We start from the raw sequence: 20,812 nt of genomic DNA, 5'->3' as shown, positions 1-20,812 counted from the left end.
GAAAATAGGATCTTTGCAGATGTGAACAAGATAAGGTCATGCTGGATTCAGGTGGGCCCTAAACCCCATAACTGGTATCCTTATAAGAAGAGGAAAACGTGGACACGGGGTAGAAGGCCACATGACAATGGAGACAGTGTGTTGCAGCAGCAAGCCTAGGAACCCCTGGACCTGCCAGAAGCTAGAAGAGGCAGGAAGGATTCTTCCCTAGGGCTTTCAGAGGGAGTGTGCACTTACCCGTAGCTTGATTTTGGACTTCTAGCCTCCAGAACTGGGAGAGAAGAGATTTCTGTTGTTTTAAGCCTGCTGGTTTGTGGTAATGTGTTACAACAGCCCAAGGAAACTAATATGCTGTATGTTTGACATTTTTCATAATAAACTATTGAGAAGAAAGTTTGATAATGCCCATTGTCAGCAAGGATGTTAGGAAGTAGGGTGTCACCTACACAGTGGTAAGAGGATCAACTAGTAGAACATTTTGGGGGGATAATCTGGCAGCATCTAACAAACTGTATAATATGTATGACCTTTAACCAAGCAGTTTCCCTTTTATGGATCCATTCAACAGAAATATTCAGCTGAGCACAAGATGCAGAGACAGAGAGGTCCATGGTGGCGCCATTTTTAGTTGCGGTAAGCTGGGCACTCCTGATTGGCCACCTGGACGGACACTATGCCCAGCCGTTGCTGCCACCGCCCCTGCCCCTCAAACACCGAGATATTTGTGACTTAAGCCAGGAGGCTGCTGAAGAAGAGCACCACACCCAGGGCCATGCCTCTCCTCAGCAGAATTCAGTGTGCGAGCAGAGCCCTCAACGCAGTGCAGGAAGGCCCAGCAGGAGGGCTGGGTGCTGAGAGCCGCCTCACAGTGTACACCGTGACTGCTGCCCAGCCCCAGGCGGCTGACAGCCCACTGATTACCTCTGCTTGTCAGAGAAACCGCTTAAAAGAGTGTAGTCGTGGTTGTCACAAGTGTGGCTCAGACCAGGACAGTGGCAGTTGAGCCTGGGGAGAAGGGGTGGGCTTGACAGGACATGGTCGAGGAAGACAGTGTCCAGAGATGGCTCTTGGGTCTCTCTGAGTTGGGGACTGAGAGATAAAGTCAGTTGGAAACAGTTAAATTTGGGGTGTTGTGGGGCCTCCAAGTGGCAATGTCCAGGCCAGTAGTGGGGACAGGTTGGCACTGGAGCTTACTCTGTCCCCAGAAGCCCCAGAGTGGTTTGAAGCCCTAGTGCCATGATCTGATTTTTATTTTATTTTATTTATTTATTTTTAAAGATTTTATTTATTTATTTGACAGAGAGAGCCAGCGAGATAGGGAACACAAGCAGGGGGAGTGGGAGAGGAAGAAGCAGGCTCCCAGCAGAGAAGCCTCATGTGGGGCTCGATCCCAGGACCCTGGGATCACGCCCTGAGCCGAAGGCAGACGCTTAACGACTGCGCCACCCAGGTGCTCCTGATTTTTATTTTAAAGGACTGATCTGGTTGTGGTAAGCAGAGCAGACTGGAGGGGATAAGAATGCTAGCAGAGACCAGTAGGAGGCTGTCACCTTTCTGGGAGAGAGATGACAGGAGCTTGGCCAGAGTAATGGAGGGGCAGAGAGAGAAGGCTAGAGAAACCAGAGGCTGGTGCCTCGCTGTTGGTCTGGGACTGAGGTTTGACCAGGTGGCATGATGGCAGGATGGGGGCAAGGGCCCTGGGAGCAATTGAACTGAGGACCTGGAGCCAGAGCCAGAGCTGGGGCAGCCAGCGGTGGGGAAAGGAGGCACCAGCCCACCACATGACCCTGGGGCTCAGTTGTACTCCCTCATTCAGTCACTCACCAAAGTCCCGGAGACCCTGCCTGGACTGGTGCCCAGTGGGGAAAGAAATAGACCCTAAACGGCATCATAGTATAGGTGAAGTCCTCCAGGCCCAGGACCGACCCATCAAGGCACACATTTTGGGAGGAAAGTTCTATGACAGTCCCACAGGAAGGAGTAGAAGGGATCAAGGGCAGGGATGGATGCCCTGGGGACCGGGAGAAGATGACACAGAATGACAAGAGGAGCCAGTGGCCATGGGCAAACTGAAGAACACAAAAAGCACTGTTTAAATCAAGTTTTAAGGCAAAGGCTTTCTCGCAAGTGTGATCTTGCTGCCAGCAGTCTCGCCGAGATGCTTTCATCCTTAGTGGGGAAGCTCACCTGTGGCTGCTTTTATTCCTCTCCGAGTTATCAGAGGTCCTTGGAGTGGTGACCCTCGAGGCTTCGTAAAGCACTTGCTATAGGCCAGGCACTGAGTCGGACTTGGACCCGCCCCCCCGCCAGAGTTCACAGTCTGATTTAGACGAGATGCAGGACAGTAGTTCACGACACAGGGTAACGGAGGTTCAAAAGTGGGGAGACAGGGCTGGGAGGGAGGCCGAGAGAGGGGCACCCGCTTGAGGCGGGTCTGACCAGGAGATGACGTCTAAGCTGAGTCATTCACACCAACTGTCAACAGTACCAATGAGCACCTTCTGTCTGTGGGCTTCATCTTTAGGGTAAAAGCTTCAGTAATTAATTAAAACCCTTCTGGGCCCTCAGCACCCCCATGTCTTCTTAAACTGTTTTAATATAATACTGAACATATAGCAAAATATGTGTAATATCTGTGTGCTACACAGATGACAGATGTGTTACATGTGTGCGTGTAATCGGTGTCTTACACACCTGTGGTACCTGTATATGAAGTATACAATAAAAGGAACCCTCGTAAACCTGCCCCAGACTTCAACAGGCCTCTGCCAATTCCTTGGCAGCCATCTGTGTCCCCGAAATCCCATTTTCCTGCCTCCCTCCGGAAGTCATTGCTAGCCTGAATTTGGTTTTTCTTAGTAGGTTGACCACTTAATGTATGTGCCCATCAACAGTCTAATGCTTAGTCCCCTCGTACTTGAGCTCGGTAAAATGGCATCGTCCTGCCGATAGTCCTGCGCAGGGGGCACAGGTAGCTTTGTACTGTTGTTGTGTAACCCAGTGTGTTAGTTAGCCTTCCACAACTGATGGTTTCATTCTCCCACACTGGGAGTGCTTCCTGTTGTTCCCATTTCTTTGCCGTGAGGCCCTTCATGACCTACAAATGCAAGATGTCTCAGCTGCCCTGATAGATGGCATCAGTGTTCACAATTACTCAGGCTCCTCCTTCCCTGTAAGAGCAATCCTCCTTGCCCATTGCCAGGCAGGAGATGACCTGGAAGTGCCAGATTTAAGGACGTCCCCACCAGAGCTGTGATCCAGGGACCAGAAGACCACCATGGCCACTGTGAGAGCCTTTCAACCCGTGGAAAAGAGCCAGTAGGCACTGGAACATTGCTGCCTAAACCCAGAGCCCCATGCTGAGTTTGCTATGAGAATGAGGGGAAGGGGGCCGCCACCTCACTCCCAAATTCCAAATCACTCCAAGTGCGGCCCCCCCAGCAGGTTGGAATCCACAGCCAGGGCCCACTCACCCTAACCACAGTGCAGCCCTTCCCAGGTGCGCCTTCCCCACACACTCCCCACTACTTGCCCTCAGCTGGCCTGACCCACATGCTGACCAAAAAGGTGGAAAGGGCACAAAACAAACATATACAGTGCAATGACATATCAAAGCAAACACTCCCTTGGCATCATCCAGTTCAAGAACTGGAACGTCTATACCTGCAAATCCCCTCTCATTCCTCTCGAATCACCTCCCTCTCACTTCCACCAAAGTGACCATGAACCTGACTTCTGTGATCGGCAGTTTGGTTCTTATGATTTTACCAGTTGCATTCATTAGTTCCAGCTGTTATAACAAAATACCACAGACTGGGTGGCTTATCAGCAGCAGAAATGTTAAAAATAATAACAAAAAGGAAAAAAGAAAAATTTATTGCTCACAGCACTGGAGGCTGGAAGTCCAAGATCAGGGTGCTGGCAGGGTGGGGTGAAGGCCCCTTTCCAGGTTGCCGACCTCGCATTGTATCCTCACTTGGCGGAAGGTGGGGGAGCTCCCTGGGGCCTGTCAGGAGGCGCTAATCTTGATGATGAGGGCTCCACCCTCAAGATTTAAGCACCTCCCACAGGCTCTATCTCTCAATACCATTAGCCCATTAGGTTTCCTTTTTTTTTTTTAAGATTTCATTTTTATTTATTTGACAGAGAGCACAAGCAGGGAGAGCAGGGAGAGGGAGGGGGGAGAAGCAGGCTCACAGAGCAGGGAACCCGATGGAGGGCCCAATCCCAGGACCCTGGGATCATGACCTGAGCCTAAGACAGACACTAACAACTGAGCCACCCCAGCGCCCTGGGCATTGGGTTTCAACACATTCAGATCGTAGCACCAGTTAGGCACACATCTCTAAATAGGATGCCTTTGTTTTGTCTATTTGGGGACTTTATATAAATGGAATTATTCAGTATTAGATTTTGCATCTAGATTCTCTGCTCAAGAATGGGTGGTTAGGGGCGCCTGGGTGGCACAGCGGTTAAGCGTTTGCCTTCGGCTCAGGGCGTGATCCTGGCATTGTGGGATCGAGCCCCACATCAGGCTCCTCCATTGGAAGCCTGCTTCTTCCTCTCCTACTCCCCCCTGCTTGTGTTCCCTCTCTTGCTGGCTGTCTCTCTCTGTCAAATAAATAAATAAAATCATAAATAAATAAATAAATAAATAAATACATACATACATACATACATACATACATACATACATACATACATTCACATTGTTGTGCAACCATCACCACCATGCACTGGCAGGACATTGTCATCATCCCAAACTGAAACTCTGTCCCCACTAAAAACTTCCTCTCCATCTCCCCCTTCTCCCAGCCCCTGACACCCACCATTTTACTTTCTGTCTCTATGACTTGGACTACTCAAGTCTACTCTAAGGACCTCAGAGAAGTGAAATGAATCATACAATATGTGGCTTTTATGTTTAGCTTGTTTAACTTAGCATAATATTTTCAAGGTTTATTCACATTGTAACACATGTCAGAATTTCTTTCCTTTTTGTAGCTGAATCACATTCCACTGTGTGGCCACATTTTGTTTATCCATTCATCTGTTGATGGACATTTTATTTATTTGTTTCCACCTTTGGGCTATTGTGAGTGATGTTGCGTTCAACACTGGTGTGCAAATATATCCTTGGACTCTGATTAGCTTTTGATTGCAATTTAGTCTATATATGTATTTTTTTAAAGACTATATTTATTTGACAGAGAGAGAAAGATAGCCAGCGAGAGAGGGAACACAAGCAGGGGGAGTGGGAGAGGAAGAAGCAGGCTCCCAGCGGAGGAGCCTGAGTGGGGCTTGATCCCAGGACCCCAGGATCACGCCCTGAGCCGAAGGCAGATGCTTAACGACTGAGCCACCCAGGCGCCCCTAGTCTATATATATATTTTTAAGATTTTATTTATTTATTGGAGAGAGAGCAAGCGAGCAAGAGAGCATGAGTGGGGGGAGCAGCAGAGGGAGAGGGAGAGTGTGGAGCCTGAAAATGGCCTGGATCCCAGGACCCTGGGATCATGACCTGAGCCAAAGGCAGACGCTTAACCAACTGAGCCACCTAGGCGCCCCTAATCTATATATTTAATAGATCAGTTCTGGAGAGCTGACATCTTTACTATTATCAAGTCTTCCTATTCATGAACATGGGATCTTTATTTACTTAGGTCTTCTTTAATGTCTTTCAACAAAGTGTTAAGATTTTCTTCATATGGGGTGCCTGGGTGGCTCAGTCAGTTAAGCATTCGACTCTTGATTTTGGCTCAGGTCATGATCTCAGGGTCATGAGATTGAGCCCCAAGTAGGGCTCCACACTCAGCAAGGAGCCTGCTTAGGATTCCCTCTCTCTCTCCCTCTGCCTCTGCCCCTTCCCACTTGCATGCACGCTCTCTCTCTCTCTAGAAAGAAACTAAAATAAAATTAAAAAAGAGATTTTCTTTATGTGGGAAGCGCCTGGCTGGCTCAGTCAGTAGAGCACGCGATTCTTGATCTTGGGATGGTGAGCTCAAGCCGCACATTGGGGGTAGAGGTTACATTTAAAAAAGTAAAATCTTAAAAAAAAGATTTTCCTTATGTGGGTCTTTCACATATTTTGTTAGATTGAGTCCTAAGTACCTTGTAGCTTTTGTAAATGGTGTCTTGTTTTCAGTGATATTTTCTAATTCTTTGTTGCTGGTGTGTGTATAGAAATACAATTGATATTTGCACGTATTGATTTTACAGCTGGGAAACTTTCTAAGCCCTTATTTCAAAGAAATTGTAAATTCTTTTGGGTTTTCTATGTAGACAATCCTATAATCAGCAAGTAATATATGTTTTCTTTCTTTACAATCATTATCCCTTTGATTTCCTTTCCTTGTCTGATTGCTCTGTTACCACTAGTACAGTGTTGAGAATTGGCATCCTCATTTTGTTCCAAATTTTGAAGGGAATGTTTCTAAAATTTCAACATCAAAAATAATCTTTACTCTAGTTATTTTTATAGATAGTTTCCATCAGATTAAGAAAGGGTTTTTTGGGTTTTTTTGTTTTGTTTTGTTGGGGTTTTTTGTAGATAGACTCTTTCAGATTAAGAAAGTTCCCTTTGGGGCATCTGGGTGGCTCAGTCAGTTAAGCAAACGACTCTGGATTTTGGCTCAGGTCGTGATCATACGGTTATGAAATGGAGCCTTGCGTCGGGCTCCGTGCTGGGTATAGAGCCTGCTTAAGATTCTCTCCCCCCCTCTCCCTCTGCTCCTTCCCTCTCTCTGTCAAGTAAATCTTTTTTAAAAAGTTCCCTCCTGTGTATAGTTTGCTAGAATTTTTTTAAATTATGAATATTTTATCAAGTGCATCTTCTGTATCGAAATAAACGTACAGGTTTTCTCCTTTATACAGTTGATATGGTGAATGGTATTTGGAGATTTCACAATCCCAGGACAAGCCAAATTTTGCTGTGAACATAGAACATAAAACTACTCTAAAAAAATAAGTCTATATGAAAAAATAAAATTGCAGCAGCATCTATACAGTAAATATCTGTAGTTGTTTGTTCAAATGGATGTATGTGGGGAAAAAGTGGTATTACATTTGGACCTGCAAATGCAAATTGGCCAACAGTCTGTGTCCCCCTGCCCAAGTCATTTTTTTCCCCTTCTGGTTATTTTTCAAAACCTTTTATTTTGAGATAATTACAGATTCACACACAGTTACAGTCCTGATCATCTTTGAATCTTCTCTTCCCGCTGGCTCGCTCTCGTGGTTCCATCTTTTCTTTCTTTTCACGTTTCTATTATTCTCCATGATCTGTCTGACCCTGTCAATTTCAGAAGTTCCTACAGGTTTCAGCCTGTTGTTCCTGCTCATGCTTCATTTCCTTATGTTGAGCTTATGGAGACCTTGTCCCTCCCAGGAACCAGCCTGGGGAGCAAATTGTTATTTGCTTCTCCCTACTAGATTTGGGTTTTGAAGCAAGTCCATTGGCCTCTCTCTTCCTCCTTTGTGAAATAAGATTAATCCCTACTTTTGCTTGTTATGGGGATTACAGACAATGATTGATGGGTTTTTTTCCTCTCTTTTCAAGTAGGCTCCAAGCCCAGCATGAAGCCCAACAGAGGGCTTGAACTCACAACCCTGAGATCAAGACCTGAACTGAGATCAAGAGTTGGACAGTTAACCAACTGAGCCACCCAGACGCCCGGATAATGACTGAAATTGAGAGATGCCCATCTGCTCAAGTGCCCTTGTTGCTCTAAGGACCCAGCCTTCCTGTCCAGCAGTCACCTCCCATCTCTACCCCTATGAAGAAGCCAGAGGTAAAACACAATACAGATGCTTTATTGGTTACAAAACATGAAAACCCAGGCCCCATGGGACTCAAGTGACGCCAGGGAGGTGGAAAAGACAGAGCAGTTGGTGGGCCCTCGCATGTGGGGAAGTGACGGGGTCTCGGGCCCTTGCTGCAGGTTCCGTTTAGCTGGGTTCCACTTCTGGCAAAAGGCTGCTCTTCTGCTTGCAGCCCAGGGCTGGGCCCTGCCTGAGGGCCCCATGCCTTTGGGAAGTGTGGGCAGAAGGAAGAGGTGGCTGATGGCCATCCCTGAGGAGGTGGTGAGCAGTTCCCAGATCAGGGCAGGTGGGTAACGCCAGGCCAAGGGCCTCATGGACCCCTACCCAAAGTTCTGGCCTGGCCACCTGCCCCCCTTCAAGTACCCTCCGTCCTGATGCCAGCCCTGGAAGAGAACACCTGAAGGCCAGAAAGGAGGCCCCTGCCAAAATTTCTTCTTCCTTTCGTGGCCAAGTGGGAGGAGCAGCTGAAACCCTTCCTTCGACTGAAGAAGCTCAGAGCAGAGGGAATGCTCACCAACTAGGACAGGATACCCATAAGGGGTTATGCACAGATCTGTCTAAAAAAATGTATCTGACCTCAAAACGTCAGTCCATCTGCCAGTTCAGCTCTGTGCCAGGCAAGACCCCAAAGGCAGCACTGAGAGCAAGCGGCTGGGGCTTGGGTCGGAGCTGCCTCTTTCCTGGGCCTGGAGGCCAGCCGAGCCCTTCTAAGAGGAAGGGAGAGCAGCATCTGGGCGGGTGATGCCTATCTCCCACGCTGCAGCTGGTTGTGGAGCTGCTCCGCCTGGGTCTTCAAGTGCTGGAATTCTTCCTGAATGAAGTCAGTCAGAGCTTTGCGCATCTCCACCTGAGGGGAAGGACTGGGGCTGGCCTGCAGCCCTTGGGGAGCCTGGCCCAGGGGCCCTGGGAGGCTGAAGGTGCCGGGAGAGGCTAAGACAGCTACAGGGTAGCCCAGGGAAGGGGGGGTGGTGCGGGGGAGAAAGACAACTCACAGCCGACTTGTTCTCTGTCCGGAGGCGTTCGAGTACAGGCAGAGCACTGAAGGGCTTCCCGATCAGCACAGTGATTTTCTGTAGGGAGACCAGAGGGTGACAGAAACAGGGAGAGTGCCCACAGCCGTGGCCCAACCACCCCAGAGAGCCAGAAGCCACGTCCTGCCCCTGATTTGCTGCACGCTTCCTCATGGCCACGCTCCCTCTTTAAAATGAGGTGGTCAGGCTCAGTGACATTCAAGTCCTGCAGTCCATGCTCTAGACGTCCCGTCCTGCTCAAACCCCAAGGCTCACCCCCACCCAGCCTGATTTCTTTTGCTTTCCTTCTACCGGCCTTGGTGCCAGGAAGTCCCTCTCTCTCTGTTCCACTCAGTCCCCCTGCTGCAGCTTCAAGATCAGCTCCTCCTGAATCTGGCCTCAGTAGCGCTGAGTGGGAGACATGAGGCAGATGGCAGACAAGACAGATGAAGGTCAGCAGCCCCTACCCACCTGTCCAAAGCGGGGGAAGTAGGGCGGGCTGTTAGGAAGGACATCATTCATTCCTGCAGCACAATGGACAGAGGCCAGGAAGCAGGCATGGAGTGGAGCAGGGTAGCCTGGGAACAGATGAAACCCCAGCCCCCACCACCCCAGGTGCCCTCTCCCTGCCACCCAGTGGAAACCCCCCAAACCTAGGGAAGCCCCCCCCACCTCTCCCTGCCCCCATCCTGAGACTGCAGACTTGGCCCAAGACAGATGCTCACCAACGTGCCACAGTGGCAGGATGACGGGGTTGAGATGACACTCAGCAATCAGGCGTCCAATTCCTGCCCCAGGGAGAGGCAGAAACGTTGGCATGAGCAGAGCTTCGGTGCCAGCCTACAGCAAAGCCACCCCTTCCCGCTTCCAATTAAAACCAACTCCCCTGGTCCAGGTCCTCCACAAGGCAAGCCCTTGTGTCGGTGCCTGCCTCCTTCCTGCTACCACTGACACAGCCATCCCAGACAGACGGGCAGCAGTGCCTACCCCACTTAAAGCGTAGGAACTCGGAGCTCATGTTCACTTTCCCTGTTGAGAGAGAGGAGAGAGGTGAGGCTTGGGAGCTAGGGGTGTGTGCAACCCTGCCAACCCTACTGACCTTCTGGGAAGATGTGTACCCAGTCCCCATGGTTGAGTTTTTCCAAAATGAAGTCCATTCCCTTCTGGTAGACGCCGTCTCCTGCCGAGAAAAGGCCTGCACCATCAGTGCCTATTCTCTCAGGGTTCCCTCCTTGCCCTGGGAATGAAGGAGCAGCTCAAGGACTTCCTCATCCCCCACCGCACCAGCCACATGGACACCCCCCCATCACTGTCTCTGGGGACTCAACCCTGGTTGCACTGTGGCCCCTGACATCCTTTGTTCAATAGTAACCTCTAAACCTCCAAGTACCCATCATGTGCAAGCCAGCAGCATTGTCTCCAACTGAAATCCTGACCTGGCAATTCCTCCACCAGCCTCCAACCCCACCTTCTGCCTGTCGGTCCCACCACAGCCTCACCCACTACGCCACGGACTCCTGCAGTATGCACCCTTGCAGACCCCTGGCCCTGTTCACCACTTTCCTTGCCCTCCCTTCCTCTTCAGCTCTTGGAGCTTTCCTTCTCCTTGGGACACACCACCCCTGGGGCGAGCCTACCATCTGCTGCCCCTGGTCCAGAGAGTACTGCTGGAGCCAACCAGGTCTATTCATGATTTCCAGCCTCACCTGGGCCCCAGATCCTGGACAGCAACCCTTTCCTGAGGTTTCTGCTAGGCCAGTCCCCTCAGCCATTCCTCACAGGCCTCCCAGGCCTGCCTGAGCCCTCAGCCTCCACCATCCCTCCCTCCTGCTGACCCCTTCGCCCCTCACGGGGCTCCCCCTGAAACCAGACTCTCGTTATCAAAGCTTCTTGGGAGGGGCGCCTGGGTGGCACAGTGGTTAAGCGTCTGCCTTTGGCTCAGGGCGTGATCCCAGCGTTATGGGATCGAGCCCCACATCAGTCCTCCGCTATGAGCCTGCTTCTTCCTCTCCCACTCCCCCTGCTTGTGTGTTCCCTCTCTCGCTGGCTGTCTCTATCTCTGTCAAATAAATAAATAAAATCTTTAAAAAAAAAAAAAAAGCTTCTTGGGAAAGGGAGAACATTTGATGCAACACAAAGTGTCACTGAGTTGGGAAAAACTCAAACTTGCTAGACTGGAAAAAGGGGGGTTGAACTGCCCCCAAGGCCAACAACACTCACCTTCGAGACACCTGGAGACCATGACACTGGACCCAGGTGGCCTGGCAGTTAGCAACAACACAGATACAGATGCCTAATGCTATGTGCTGGCTTTCGACTGGGAGTCCTGTGGAGACAATCTGACCACACGCAGTAAGAATCTCCTCAACCCTGTCCATATACTGGACAGTGACAGACAGACTTATCAAGTAGGAAGAGACATAAAGAGGAGGAGACAGACATTGGGACTATCTCAGGTCAGTGTACCAAAAAATGGACTTTTAACCTAACACTCTGCAAGGCCGAGTGTTTAGAAGGTGCTAGTGAGGCATCCAGGAGTCTCGACCCAACCCAACCCAGTGGGGACTTGGCCCAGCAGCTCCCTCAGGGGCTGGAGTTGAGGAGCAATCACTCACTACCATTTCTCAGGGCATCATGAGAACAGTGGCTTCCCTACTTGGGATAGCATTACCTGGTAGGAGGTGGGCCTCAGAGGGCTTGTCTCCATCTCTACTAAACCCTGCTGCTGCAACTGAGCCATCCAGCTTGAAATCAAAATTATACTCAACTACGATGCCCCTAAATCTTTGGGACACAGCAAGAGCAGTTCTAAGAAGGAATTCATAGTGACACAGGCCTACCTCAAGAACATGACAAACCTCAAATAAACAATCTAACCTCACACCTAAAAGAACTAGAAAAGAAGAACAAAGCCCAAAGTTAGTAGAAAGAAGGAAATAATAATTAGACCAGAGTGGAAATAAATGAAATAGACTAAAAAAAAAATCAATGAAACCAAGAGCTGGTTCTTTGAAAAGATAAACAAAATTGATAAACCTTTAGCTAAACTCATCAAGAAAAAAAGAGAGAGGACCCAAATAAATAAAATCAGAAATGAAAGAGGAAAAATAATTGATACCACAGATACACAAAGGATTATAAAAGAATACTATGAAAAATTATTTGACAACAAATTGGACAACCTAAAAGAAATAGATACGTGCTCAAAACAGAGTCAGGAAGAAAGAGAAAAGCTGAATAGGCTGACTACTAGTAAATGATTATTTGAATTGGTAATCAAAAAACTCCCAACAAAAGTCCAGGACCAGATGGATTCACAGGTAAATTCTGTCAAACATTTAAAGAAGAGTTAATACTTATTCTTCTCAAACTATTCCAAAAAATAAAAGAGGAAGGAAAGCTTCCAAATACATTCTATGAGGCCATCATTACCCTGATACCAAAACCAGTCAAAGACATTACAAAAAAGAGAACTACAGGCCAATATCCCTGATGAACACAGATGCAAAAATCCTCAACAAAATATTAGCAAACTGAATTTAACAACATGTTAAAAGGATCATTCACCACAGTTGAGTGGGATTTATTCCAGGGATGCAAGGATGGTTCAATATCTGCAAGTCAATTAATGCTATCGATCCCATTAACAAAATGAAGGATAACAATCATACAATCACCTCAATAGATGCAGAAAAAGCATTTGACAAATTCAACATCTGTTCATGATAAAAATGCTCAACAAAGTGGGTTTAGAGAGAACATAACCCAACATAACAAAGGCCACATGTGACAAACCCACAGCTAACATCATGTTCAATGGTGAAAAACTGAGAGATTTTCCTCTAAGATTAGGAACAAGATGAGGATGTCCACTCTTGCCATTTTTATTCAACATTGCACTGGAAATCGTAGCCACAGCGATCAGACAGGAAAAAGAAATAAAAGGGGCGCCTGGGTGGCTCAGTCGGCTAAGTGTCTGCCTTCGGCTCAGTCATGATCTCAGGGTCCTGGGATTGAGCCCCATGCCGGGCTCTCTGCTCAGCAGGGAGTCTGCTTCTTCCTCTCACTCTCCCTCTGTGTGTTCCCTCTCTCTTTCAAATAAATAAATAAATAAAATCTTAAAAAAAAAAGAAACAAGAGACATCCGTGTTGGTGAGAAAGGAAAGAGTTAAGCTATCTCTATTTGCAGATGACATGACACTATGCATAGAAAACTCTGAAGACTCCACCAAAAAGCTATTAGAATTAATAAATGAATTCAGTAAAATTGTCGGATACAAAATTAACATATAGATGGGGTGCCTGGGTGGCTCAGTTGGTTAAGCATCTGCCTTTAGCTCAGGTCATGATCTCAGGGTCCTGGGATCGAGCCCTACATTGGGCTTCCTGCTCAGCAGGGAGTCTGCATCTCCCTCTCACTCTGCCTCTGCCCCTCCCCACTGCTCATGCTCGCTCTCTCTCAAATAAATAAATAAATAAATAAATAAATTTTTAAAAATTAACATATAGAATCTGTTGCATTTCTATACACTAATAACTAAATAGCAAAAAGAGGAATTAAGAAAACAATTCCATTTACAATTGCACCAAAAAGAACAAAACACCTAGGAATAAACTTAACCAAAGAGGTGAAAGACCTGCACTCTGAAAACTATAAAACACTAATGAAAGAAATTGAAGATGACACAAACAAATGGAAAGATATTCCATGCTCATGGATTGGAAGAATTAATATTGTTAATCATGCACATGACCAAAGCAATCTACAGATTCAGTGCAATCCCTATCAAAGTACCAACAGCATTTTTCACAGAACTAGAACAAATAATCCTAAAATTTGTACGAAACCACAAAAGACACCAAATAGCCAAAGTAATCTTGAAAAGGTAGAACAAAGCTGGCAGCATCACAATCCAAGATTTCAAGCGATACTGCAAACCTGTAGTAATCACAACAGTATGGTACTGGCAAAAAAACAGACACACAGATCGATGGAACAGAATAGAGAATCCAGAAACAAATCCACGCTTCCATGATCAATTAATCTACAACAAAGGAAGCAAGAATATACAATGGGGAAAAGACAGTCTCTTCAACAAACAGTACTGGGAAACCTGGACAGCCACATGCAAAAGAATGAAACTGGACGACTTTCCATCACCATCACAAAAATATCTCAAAATGGATTAAAGACCTAAACATGAGACCTGAAACCATAAAACTTCTAGAAGAAAACATAGGCAGTAATCTCTTTGACATTGGCCTTAGCAACATTTTTCTAGGTATGTCTTCTCAGGCAAGGGAAACAAAAGCAAAAATAAGTATTGGGACTACATCAAAATAAAAAGCTTTTGCATAGCACAGCAAAGGAAACTATCAACAAAACAGGCAACCTACTGAATGGGAGAAGATACTTGCAAATGATATTTCCAATCAAGGGTTAATATCCAAATATCCAAACTATATAAAGAACTTACACAACTCAACACCAAAAGCCCAAATAATCCAATTAAAAAACCTAAACAGACGTTTCTCCAAAGAAGATACACAGATGGCCAACAGACACATGAAAAGATGCTCAACATCATTCATCATTCATCATCAGGGAAATACAAATTAAAACCACCCTGAGATATCACCTCACATTTGTCAGAATGGCTAGTATCAAAAAAACAAGAAATAACAAATGTTAGCAAGAATGTGGAGAAAAAGGAACACTTGTGCACTGTCAGTGGGAATGTAAAGTGGTACAGCCACTGTGGAAAACAGTACAGGGGCTCCTCAAAAAATTAAAAATAAAAATAGCATATGATCCAGTAATTCCATTACTGGGTACTTACCCAAAGAAAACAAAAATACTAATTCAAAAAGATGTATGCAGGGGTACCTGGGTGGCTCAGTCGGTTCAGCATCTGCCTTCAGCTCAGGTCATGCTCCCAGGGTCCTGGGATCAAGCCCCACATCAGGGTCCCTGCTCAGTGGGGAGCCTGCTTCTCCTTCTCCCTCTGCCTATGGCCCTGCTCATTTCTCTCTCTCAAATAAATACTTTTAAAAAAATAGATATATGCACCCCTATGTTTATTACAGCTTTACAATAGCCAAGATATGGAACCAAGCCATGTGTCCATCGACAGATGAATGAATAAAGATGTGGTATATACACAGACATACGCAGAAAATTACTCAGCCATAAAAAAGGATGAGATTAGGGGCACCTGGCTGGCTCAGTCAGTACAGCATGCAACTCTTGATCTCAGGGTTATGAGTTCAAGCCCCACACTGGGCATGGAGCCTACTTAAAAAAAAAAAAAATGAATGAATGAATGAGGGGTGTCTGGGTGGCTCAGTCGGTTAAGTGTCTGCCTTTGGCTCATGTCATGATCCTGGGGTCCTGGGATGGAGCCCCAAATCGGGCTCCTTGCTCAGCAGGGAGCCTACTTCTCCCTCTGCCTGCCACTCCCCCTGCTTGTGCACACACTCTCTGACAAATAAATACAATTTTTTAAAAAGATTTTATTTATTTATTTGAGGGGGGTCACACAAGCAGGGGGAGGGGCAGAGGGAGAAGCAGACTCCCCACTGAGCAGAGAGAGCCCCGAGAGATTCTCTCTCTCCCTTTGGCCCTCTCCACCTTAAAAAAGTAAAAAAAGAATGAGACATTGCCATCTGCAACAACATGGATGGACCTACAGGGTATTATGCTAAGTGAAATAAATCAGAAGAATACCACATGATTTCACTTATATGTGGAATAGCAAAATTAAAACAAATGAATAAATGAAAAGCAGAAACAGACCCACAAGTACAGAGAACAAATTGATGGTTGCCAGAGGGGCAGGGGTTTGGGGATGGGCAAAATGAGTGAAGGAGAGTGGGACATACAGGCTCCCAGTTATGGAATGAATATAAGTCACACGGATGGAAGGTACAGCATAGGGAATATAGTCAATGGTATTGTGATAGGGTTGTACAGTGACAGATGGTAGCCACACTTGTGGCAAGCACAGCATAACATACAGAGTTGTCAATCACTATGTTGTACACCTGAAACCAATGTAACGTTGTGTGCCAACTATAATTTAAAAAAAAAAGTGGGGTGCCTGGGTGGCTTAGTCCATTAAGCATCTGCCTTTGGCTCAGATCATGATCCCAGGGTCCTCGGATTGAGCCCCACATCGGGCTCTCTGCTCAGCGGCAAGTCTGCTTCTCCCTCTCCCTCTGCCTCTATGATCTCTCTCTCTCAAATAAATAAATAAAATATTTTAAAAAAGAGGAATTTTAAATAAAAGGGAAAAAATACTACTACCATGATTTTGGAACAACACATGAATATTTAGCTTTTGCAAATGCTATTTCTACTCACGTGTACATGTTACTGATACTTGACGTCATATCATAAGGCCTATGCTGGTGGGGGGAACGGAATATTTCGGAACTCAGCAGCCAAGTACGTCAGATACTTCCTTTGCTTTAACACATGTTGTTAGATCTTTGTTGCCCGTCATGTATGTTTGATAAATAGCTTATCCCTGCCCACTTTCTCTCACTGAAGGTGCTTAGAATTAAGATTTTGTTTTCTGGGTTTTTTTTTTAAAGATTTTATTTATTTGTCAGAGAGTGTATACAGGCAAGGGGAGCAGCAGGCAGAGGGAGAAGCAGACTCCCCACTGAGCAAGAAGGCCAACGTGGGACTTGATCCCAGAACCCAGGGATCATGACCTGAGCCGAAGGCAGACACCTGACTGACTGAGCCACCCAGGTGTCCTTTGTTTTCTGTTTTTAACTGTAGAATAAGACTTAGATGCAGATCAAAAAGAAGAGCAAGACAGGAAGTTGACAAGGAGGGCGCCTGAGCGGCTCAGTCGGAAGAGCATGTGCTCTTGATCTTGGGGTCATGAGTTCGACACCCCACTAAAAAAAATAAACTTTAAAAATAAATAAACAAAATTTAAGAAACAAGAAGTAGACATGGAAAGCCCCTGTGTGAGGTTGCAGAAGGAAGGAACTGAGACTCAGGAACCTGAGCAGAGTCCCCGTCGCTCAGAGTGAGGCGTGATAACCAATGTCATGGTCACTGGCCACGACACGTGTAGCTTCTGCTTCTGCTTGACAGAAATGACGTAGCCTGCAAATGCAGCGAGAAGTGACAGCATTCAAGGAGCGGAGCAGGGACCTGGCGGGGTAGGCATGCAGCCTTTCATTAAAAGCCCTTCCTCTTTTGAGGTTACTGTATTGCATTTCACCATGTTTTACTTGGACCAAGTAGAAATAAGAAACTCTCCCTTGACCTCTGACACCCTTTGGTTACCTCCTCTCACAACTTCTGGGAGGGGCGGACAACCCTACCGTCCCCACTCCACCCTGCCCCTGGCAGCTCGTGCGGCTGTCACTTCACAGAATGGCTTCTCCAGGGTCACCAGAGGCTTCTACAGTGCCAAGGGGCCCTGTGTCTCTGTGGCCTGTGTCTCTGTTTATGCTCTGAGGTGAGGTGCCGTCCTGGCCCCTGCTCTCCATCCACTGTCCCTCTCTGCAATCTTACCTCTACTTTTGTGACTTTGTTAGTGGTTGAGTCCCTAATATATTCCTGACTGCTCTTTTGAATTTCAGAATTGCACATCTCACTGCCTCTAGGACTGCTCCTTTCCTCAGGTGACAGGCTCCTCAGATGAAACACGTGCAAAATAGAAGTCATCTCCCCTCCCAACCCCCACACTGCTTTCCCTTCATCCCACCCTCCCAGTGGCTCAGTGTCATCAGATATCACCTAGTGTCACCTTCAAGCTATCTTTTCCTTACTCCTTCCTATACTCAATCTATCAACAAGTCCTGTCAACTCTGTCTCCAGAGCAGTATCCTCCTCCAGCTCTCCACAGTGGCCTCCATAGGCCCAGCTACAATCCTCTGCTGCCAGAATTACCAAGACAGCCCCTAACTGGGCTCCCTGCCTCCACTGGGCTCTGCTCCCACCCACCAGCCATGCTGTAGCCAGGATGCTCTCTCTTTCCCTCTGAACCACAGAGGGAAACATATCACTGCCCTGCTGAGAGAAGAGAGTCCAAAATCCTTAACATGATTATTCCAGAACCTTCACATTTGGCCTGAAACCTACATTTTCTACCTTTATCACTTACCTCTTCAGTGTCTGGCACGTGCTTCTTATGTCTCGAATGCCTTTCCTTGTGTACTCTGCCTAGAAAATATCGTACTTCCCCAGAGGAAAAAGCAACCTGGATTCAAATCCTGGCTTTGCCACCTCTCACCCCATGACCTTGGGCCAGTGGCTTAATTCCTCCAAAGCCCTCTATCTGGAGAATGGGGATCAAAATGGTCTCTACCTCCTGAGGCTCTCGAGAGGTGCTGAGTAGTCACTGAGCATCACACCCTCAACCGACAAGCCTGTTTTCCCAAACCCTGCATTTTCCAGCACATGCCACCACCACCACCACAGACCGATCATGCCGTACTGCCATCAGTGAGTCTCTTAGATGTAGACAATGCCTCCTTGACTTCTAATGCCACAGTCCCAGGCAATGAGTGCTCTCTACAAGGCCCTCACTCTTCCAGCATCCAGTGCCACCTCTACAGCCAAGCAATGCAACTGGGACTCAACCTAGTAGGGCAGCGGCCCCTGGCTCCCTTTGTGCCCAGGCTCCATGTCCCACCTGGATCCCTCCACTCCCCATACTGCTAAGCCAGAAGCACTAGCCACCAGTCCAGCTCCAAAGAAAAGCAGAGAAGGCGCAGAAGTGCCTCCCTGCATTCACTAGCCCATGAGCCCCTTCTTGGAGGATCAGCTCACCTCGGCACACGGGCACACACTTGCCCAAGCTGAAGAAACGGGAGTGCAGCTCTTTGGTGAAGCAGATGTCTGCAGCCGCAGGGGTCCTGAAGTAGGGACAGTGCAGTCAACCCTGCCTCCCCTGCACCCTAATTCCCTGCCCTCCCCACAACATGATGCCTGACATCATCAGCAATGTGGAAAGGAGGTACAGGAGGGCCTGTGGAACCCCACCCCGTGCCCTGCCTGTACTGCTGGACGCCGCCTCCTGGGCAGAGCAGGAGGAGGGCAAATCTGGGCAGAGACGGGTGAGGCCTGCCAGGCCCACTGCGAGGGGCCCATTCCTCCTCACCAACGCATCAACTTCAGGTTCCAGATGTGGCGGAGTTTCAGGATCCCTAGAGAAGGAAAGGCTTCATGCCCCAGCTTCCCTTGTCCCTAGGGAGCATCTTTTTCTGTCACCCAGTTTCAGGGAATGAGGAACAGGGCAGCACCACTACCATTTCCCTATGGCTGAAAGTAGCATCTTCCAGTCCCTTGGGCTGGACCCCAAGTTGTCCCTGGCTCCTCCTTCTCTCCCACCCCCCACCCATATCTTATTAGTCACCACATCTGGCCTGCCTACCACCCTGATAGCTTTTGCCACTGCCTATTTTTCTACACCTCTCCCTCCACTGTTACTGCCCCCACCCTAGTCCAGGTTACTGAATGGCTCTAAAAGCGCCTTCCTGGCCTCCTGGTATCTGCCTGTGGCACTCTACAGGCCCTTCTCTGCCCTGTGGCCAGGGTGAGCTTTAAAAGGCTCTGATTTGACCAACTGGCTTCCCATGAGCTCTACAACAGTCTAACCTCCTGAATTCACCACCAAAAGCCCTGGACACCCCTCTACCCAGCCTTGTGGGTTACTGGAGCCAAGCAACTCCCTGTGAAGTCAGCAGAACAGGAACTTCTAGGTGGCAAAGTGGGCTCCCAAATGAGGCTGGTTGAAGGGTACAAACTCAGCCTGGGGCAAACCTGGAACCAAAATACAGGTCTCCCAGCCTCCAGCCCAGACCTTCCTTGACAAGATACCCTATGGTTCTCGGATTTGTTCAATACTCTGTGGGACCTTCAACAGTTTAGAGAATGAGGGTTCCACAGGCCTGATGCATCAAAGTAAAGCAGCCATCAGAGTTTGCCCTGCAGCTCTTTCCTCACTTCCTCGGTCCCTCCAAATTTCTGAGGCCCTTGCCAAGTCATTTTCTGAGAGGATACTGAAGGGGCCACAAATCATATTTTCATCCTTGGGGCAGGATACCCTAGAAACAGGAGTGCCAGGGATGTGTACAGAGCCCAGTGAAAAGCGAGTTTGTTCTGCTTTTGTTTGGCCCCCTCCCCGGTTCTCTCCATGCCTCCCTGTGCCCAGAACCCTGGTGCTAGGTACCCCAGAGATGAGGGTCATCCATGCAGGACTGGTGATTGGAGACAGTGATGAGAGGCGTGGCTGGGCCTCGGTTCTCGATGAGCTCGTACAGCACCTCCTTGTTGTGGACGGTGAGGTGGTTCATGTACTCTGGGGGGAGAGACGGACTGTGGGGAGAGGTCTTGGCCTCATTCTCCCTGGGTCCCAGGGCTCCCCCCAGCCAAGCTAGCCCCTACCCACGCCCACAACCCCAAATCCCAACTCTGGCTGGGCGTGGAGAGCCGTGACCGACTCTGCCTCGACTTCGGGCCCACTCACTGGTCCAGAAGCAGCTGTAGGTGCCCACCAGGCCCATGACGACGCTGCTGGCCAGAGTCCAGGTGAACGGCGGCACGGCGGGGAACGGCCATTTCACATGTAGGGGCATCTCCCTCGCCCAGACCGAGCTCCCCCGCTCCCCGCAGGCGGCCCAGCGCTTCCCCTGCCACGGGGCAGCCTGTGGGGCCGCTCTAAGTCTGCGTCCTCAAATGCTGGAGAACTGGGTCCCTGACACGCCCGCTCCAGGGACGGGCTCCGCGCGACAGGGGACTCGACCAAGGTCACCTTGCAGGTCAGGCCAGAGCAGGGCCGGCCCCCGCTCTCTCGCCACAGACGAGCCGCCACCGGGGTCAGGAGCCAGGGGTCGCAGCGAGAAGCGAGAGGAGCCCGCGGCGGCAGCCAGGGGCCCCGCGCCCCCGCCGGAAACCGAGCCAGCGAGGGCAGCCGACTCCCGCTGCCTGTCGCAAAATGCTCTCAGGCCGC

General features: G+C 48.5%; 3 protein-coding genes and 1 long non-coding RNA gene across 5 annotated transcripts in view; 1 reads left to right on the top strand and 3 right to left on the bottom strand.

Annotated features, from left to right (window-relative positions):
- Positions 1-7,799, top strand: part of LOC117797471 — an 8,957-nt gene extending 1,158 nt beyond the window's left edge. Inside the window, exon 2 of the long non-coding RNA XR_004622482.1 lies at positions 7,559-7,799. This is a non-coding gene — a long non-coding RNA (uncharacterized LOC117797471). The remainder of the gene's footprint in view (positions 1-7,558) is intronic.
- GDI1 (GDP dissociation inhibitor 1) overlaps positions 1-10,819 on the bottom strand; it is a 26,456-nt gene extending 15,637 nt beyond the window's left edge. Inside the window, exons 1-2 of the mRNA XM_034649831.1 lie at positions 9,950-10,819; positions 9,881-9,887 (exon numbers count right to left, since the gene is read on the bottom strand). Of these exons, the coding sequence (XP_034505722.1) occupies positions 9,881-9,887; positions 9,950-10,035 (93 nt within the window). The 5' untranslated portion in view covers positions 10,036-10,819. The remainder of the gene's footprint in view (positions 1-9,880; positions 9,888-9,949) is intronic.
- On the bottom strand, positions 7,792-9,699 carry LOC117795086 (tafazzin-like). Its single transcript, XM_034649832.1, has 3 exons — positions 9,557-9,699; positions 9,303-9,355; positions 7,792-8,891 (listed from the first exon to the last, which is right to left on the bottom strand). Exons 1-3 carry the CDS (start codon positions 9,648-9,650, stop codon positions 8,643-8,645), a joined length of 396 nt encoding a protein of 131 aa, XP_034505723.1. The 5' UTR covers positions 9,651-9,699; the 3' UTR covers positions 7,792-8,642.
- Positions 9,950-20,812, bottom strand: LOC100469042 (tafazzin). Of its 2 annotated transcripts, none has more exons than XM_034649833.1 (4): positions 20,330-20,811; positions 20,033-20,161; positions 18,631-19,007; positions 9,950-10,011 (listed from the first exon to the last, which is right to left on the bottom strand). In XM_034649833.1, the coding sequence occupies exons 1-3, from the start codon at positions 20,436-20,438 to the stop codon at positions 18,958-18,960; spliced, it is 288 nt and encodes a 95-aa protein (XP_034505724.1). In that variant the 5' UTR covers positions 20,439-20,811; the 3' UTR covers positions 9,950-10,011; positions 18,631-18,957. The 2 variants fall into 2 exon arrangements, with proteins under 2 accessions (XP_034505724.1, XP_034505725.1); XM_034649834.1 differs by lacking the exon at positions 9,950-10,011 and having other exon boundaries at positions 18,631-18,716; positions 18,856-19,007; positions 20,330-20,812.

The sequence above is a fragment of the Ailuropoda melanoleuca genome, chromosome X, assembly GCF_002007445.2.
Source record: "Ailuropoda melanoleuca isolate Jingjing chromosome X, ASM200744v2, whole genome shotgun sequence".
In the NCBI taxonomy this organism is placed as follows: Eukaryota; Metazoa; Chordata; class Mammalia; order Carnivora; family Ursidae; genus Ailuropoda; species Ailuropoda melanoleuca.
Note: the sequence above shows the minus strand (reverse complement) of the source record. Positions and strands in the feature narration are given on the sequence as shown.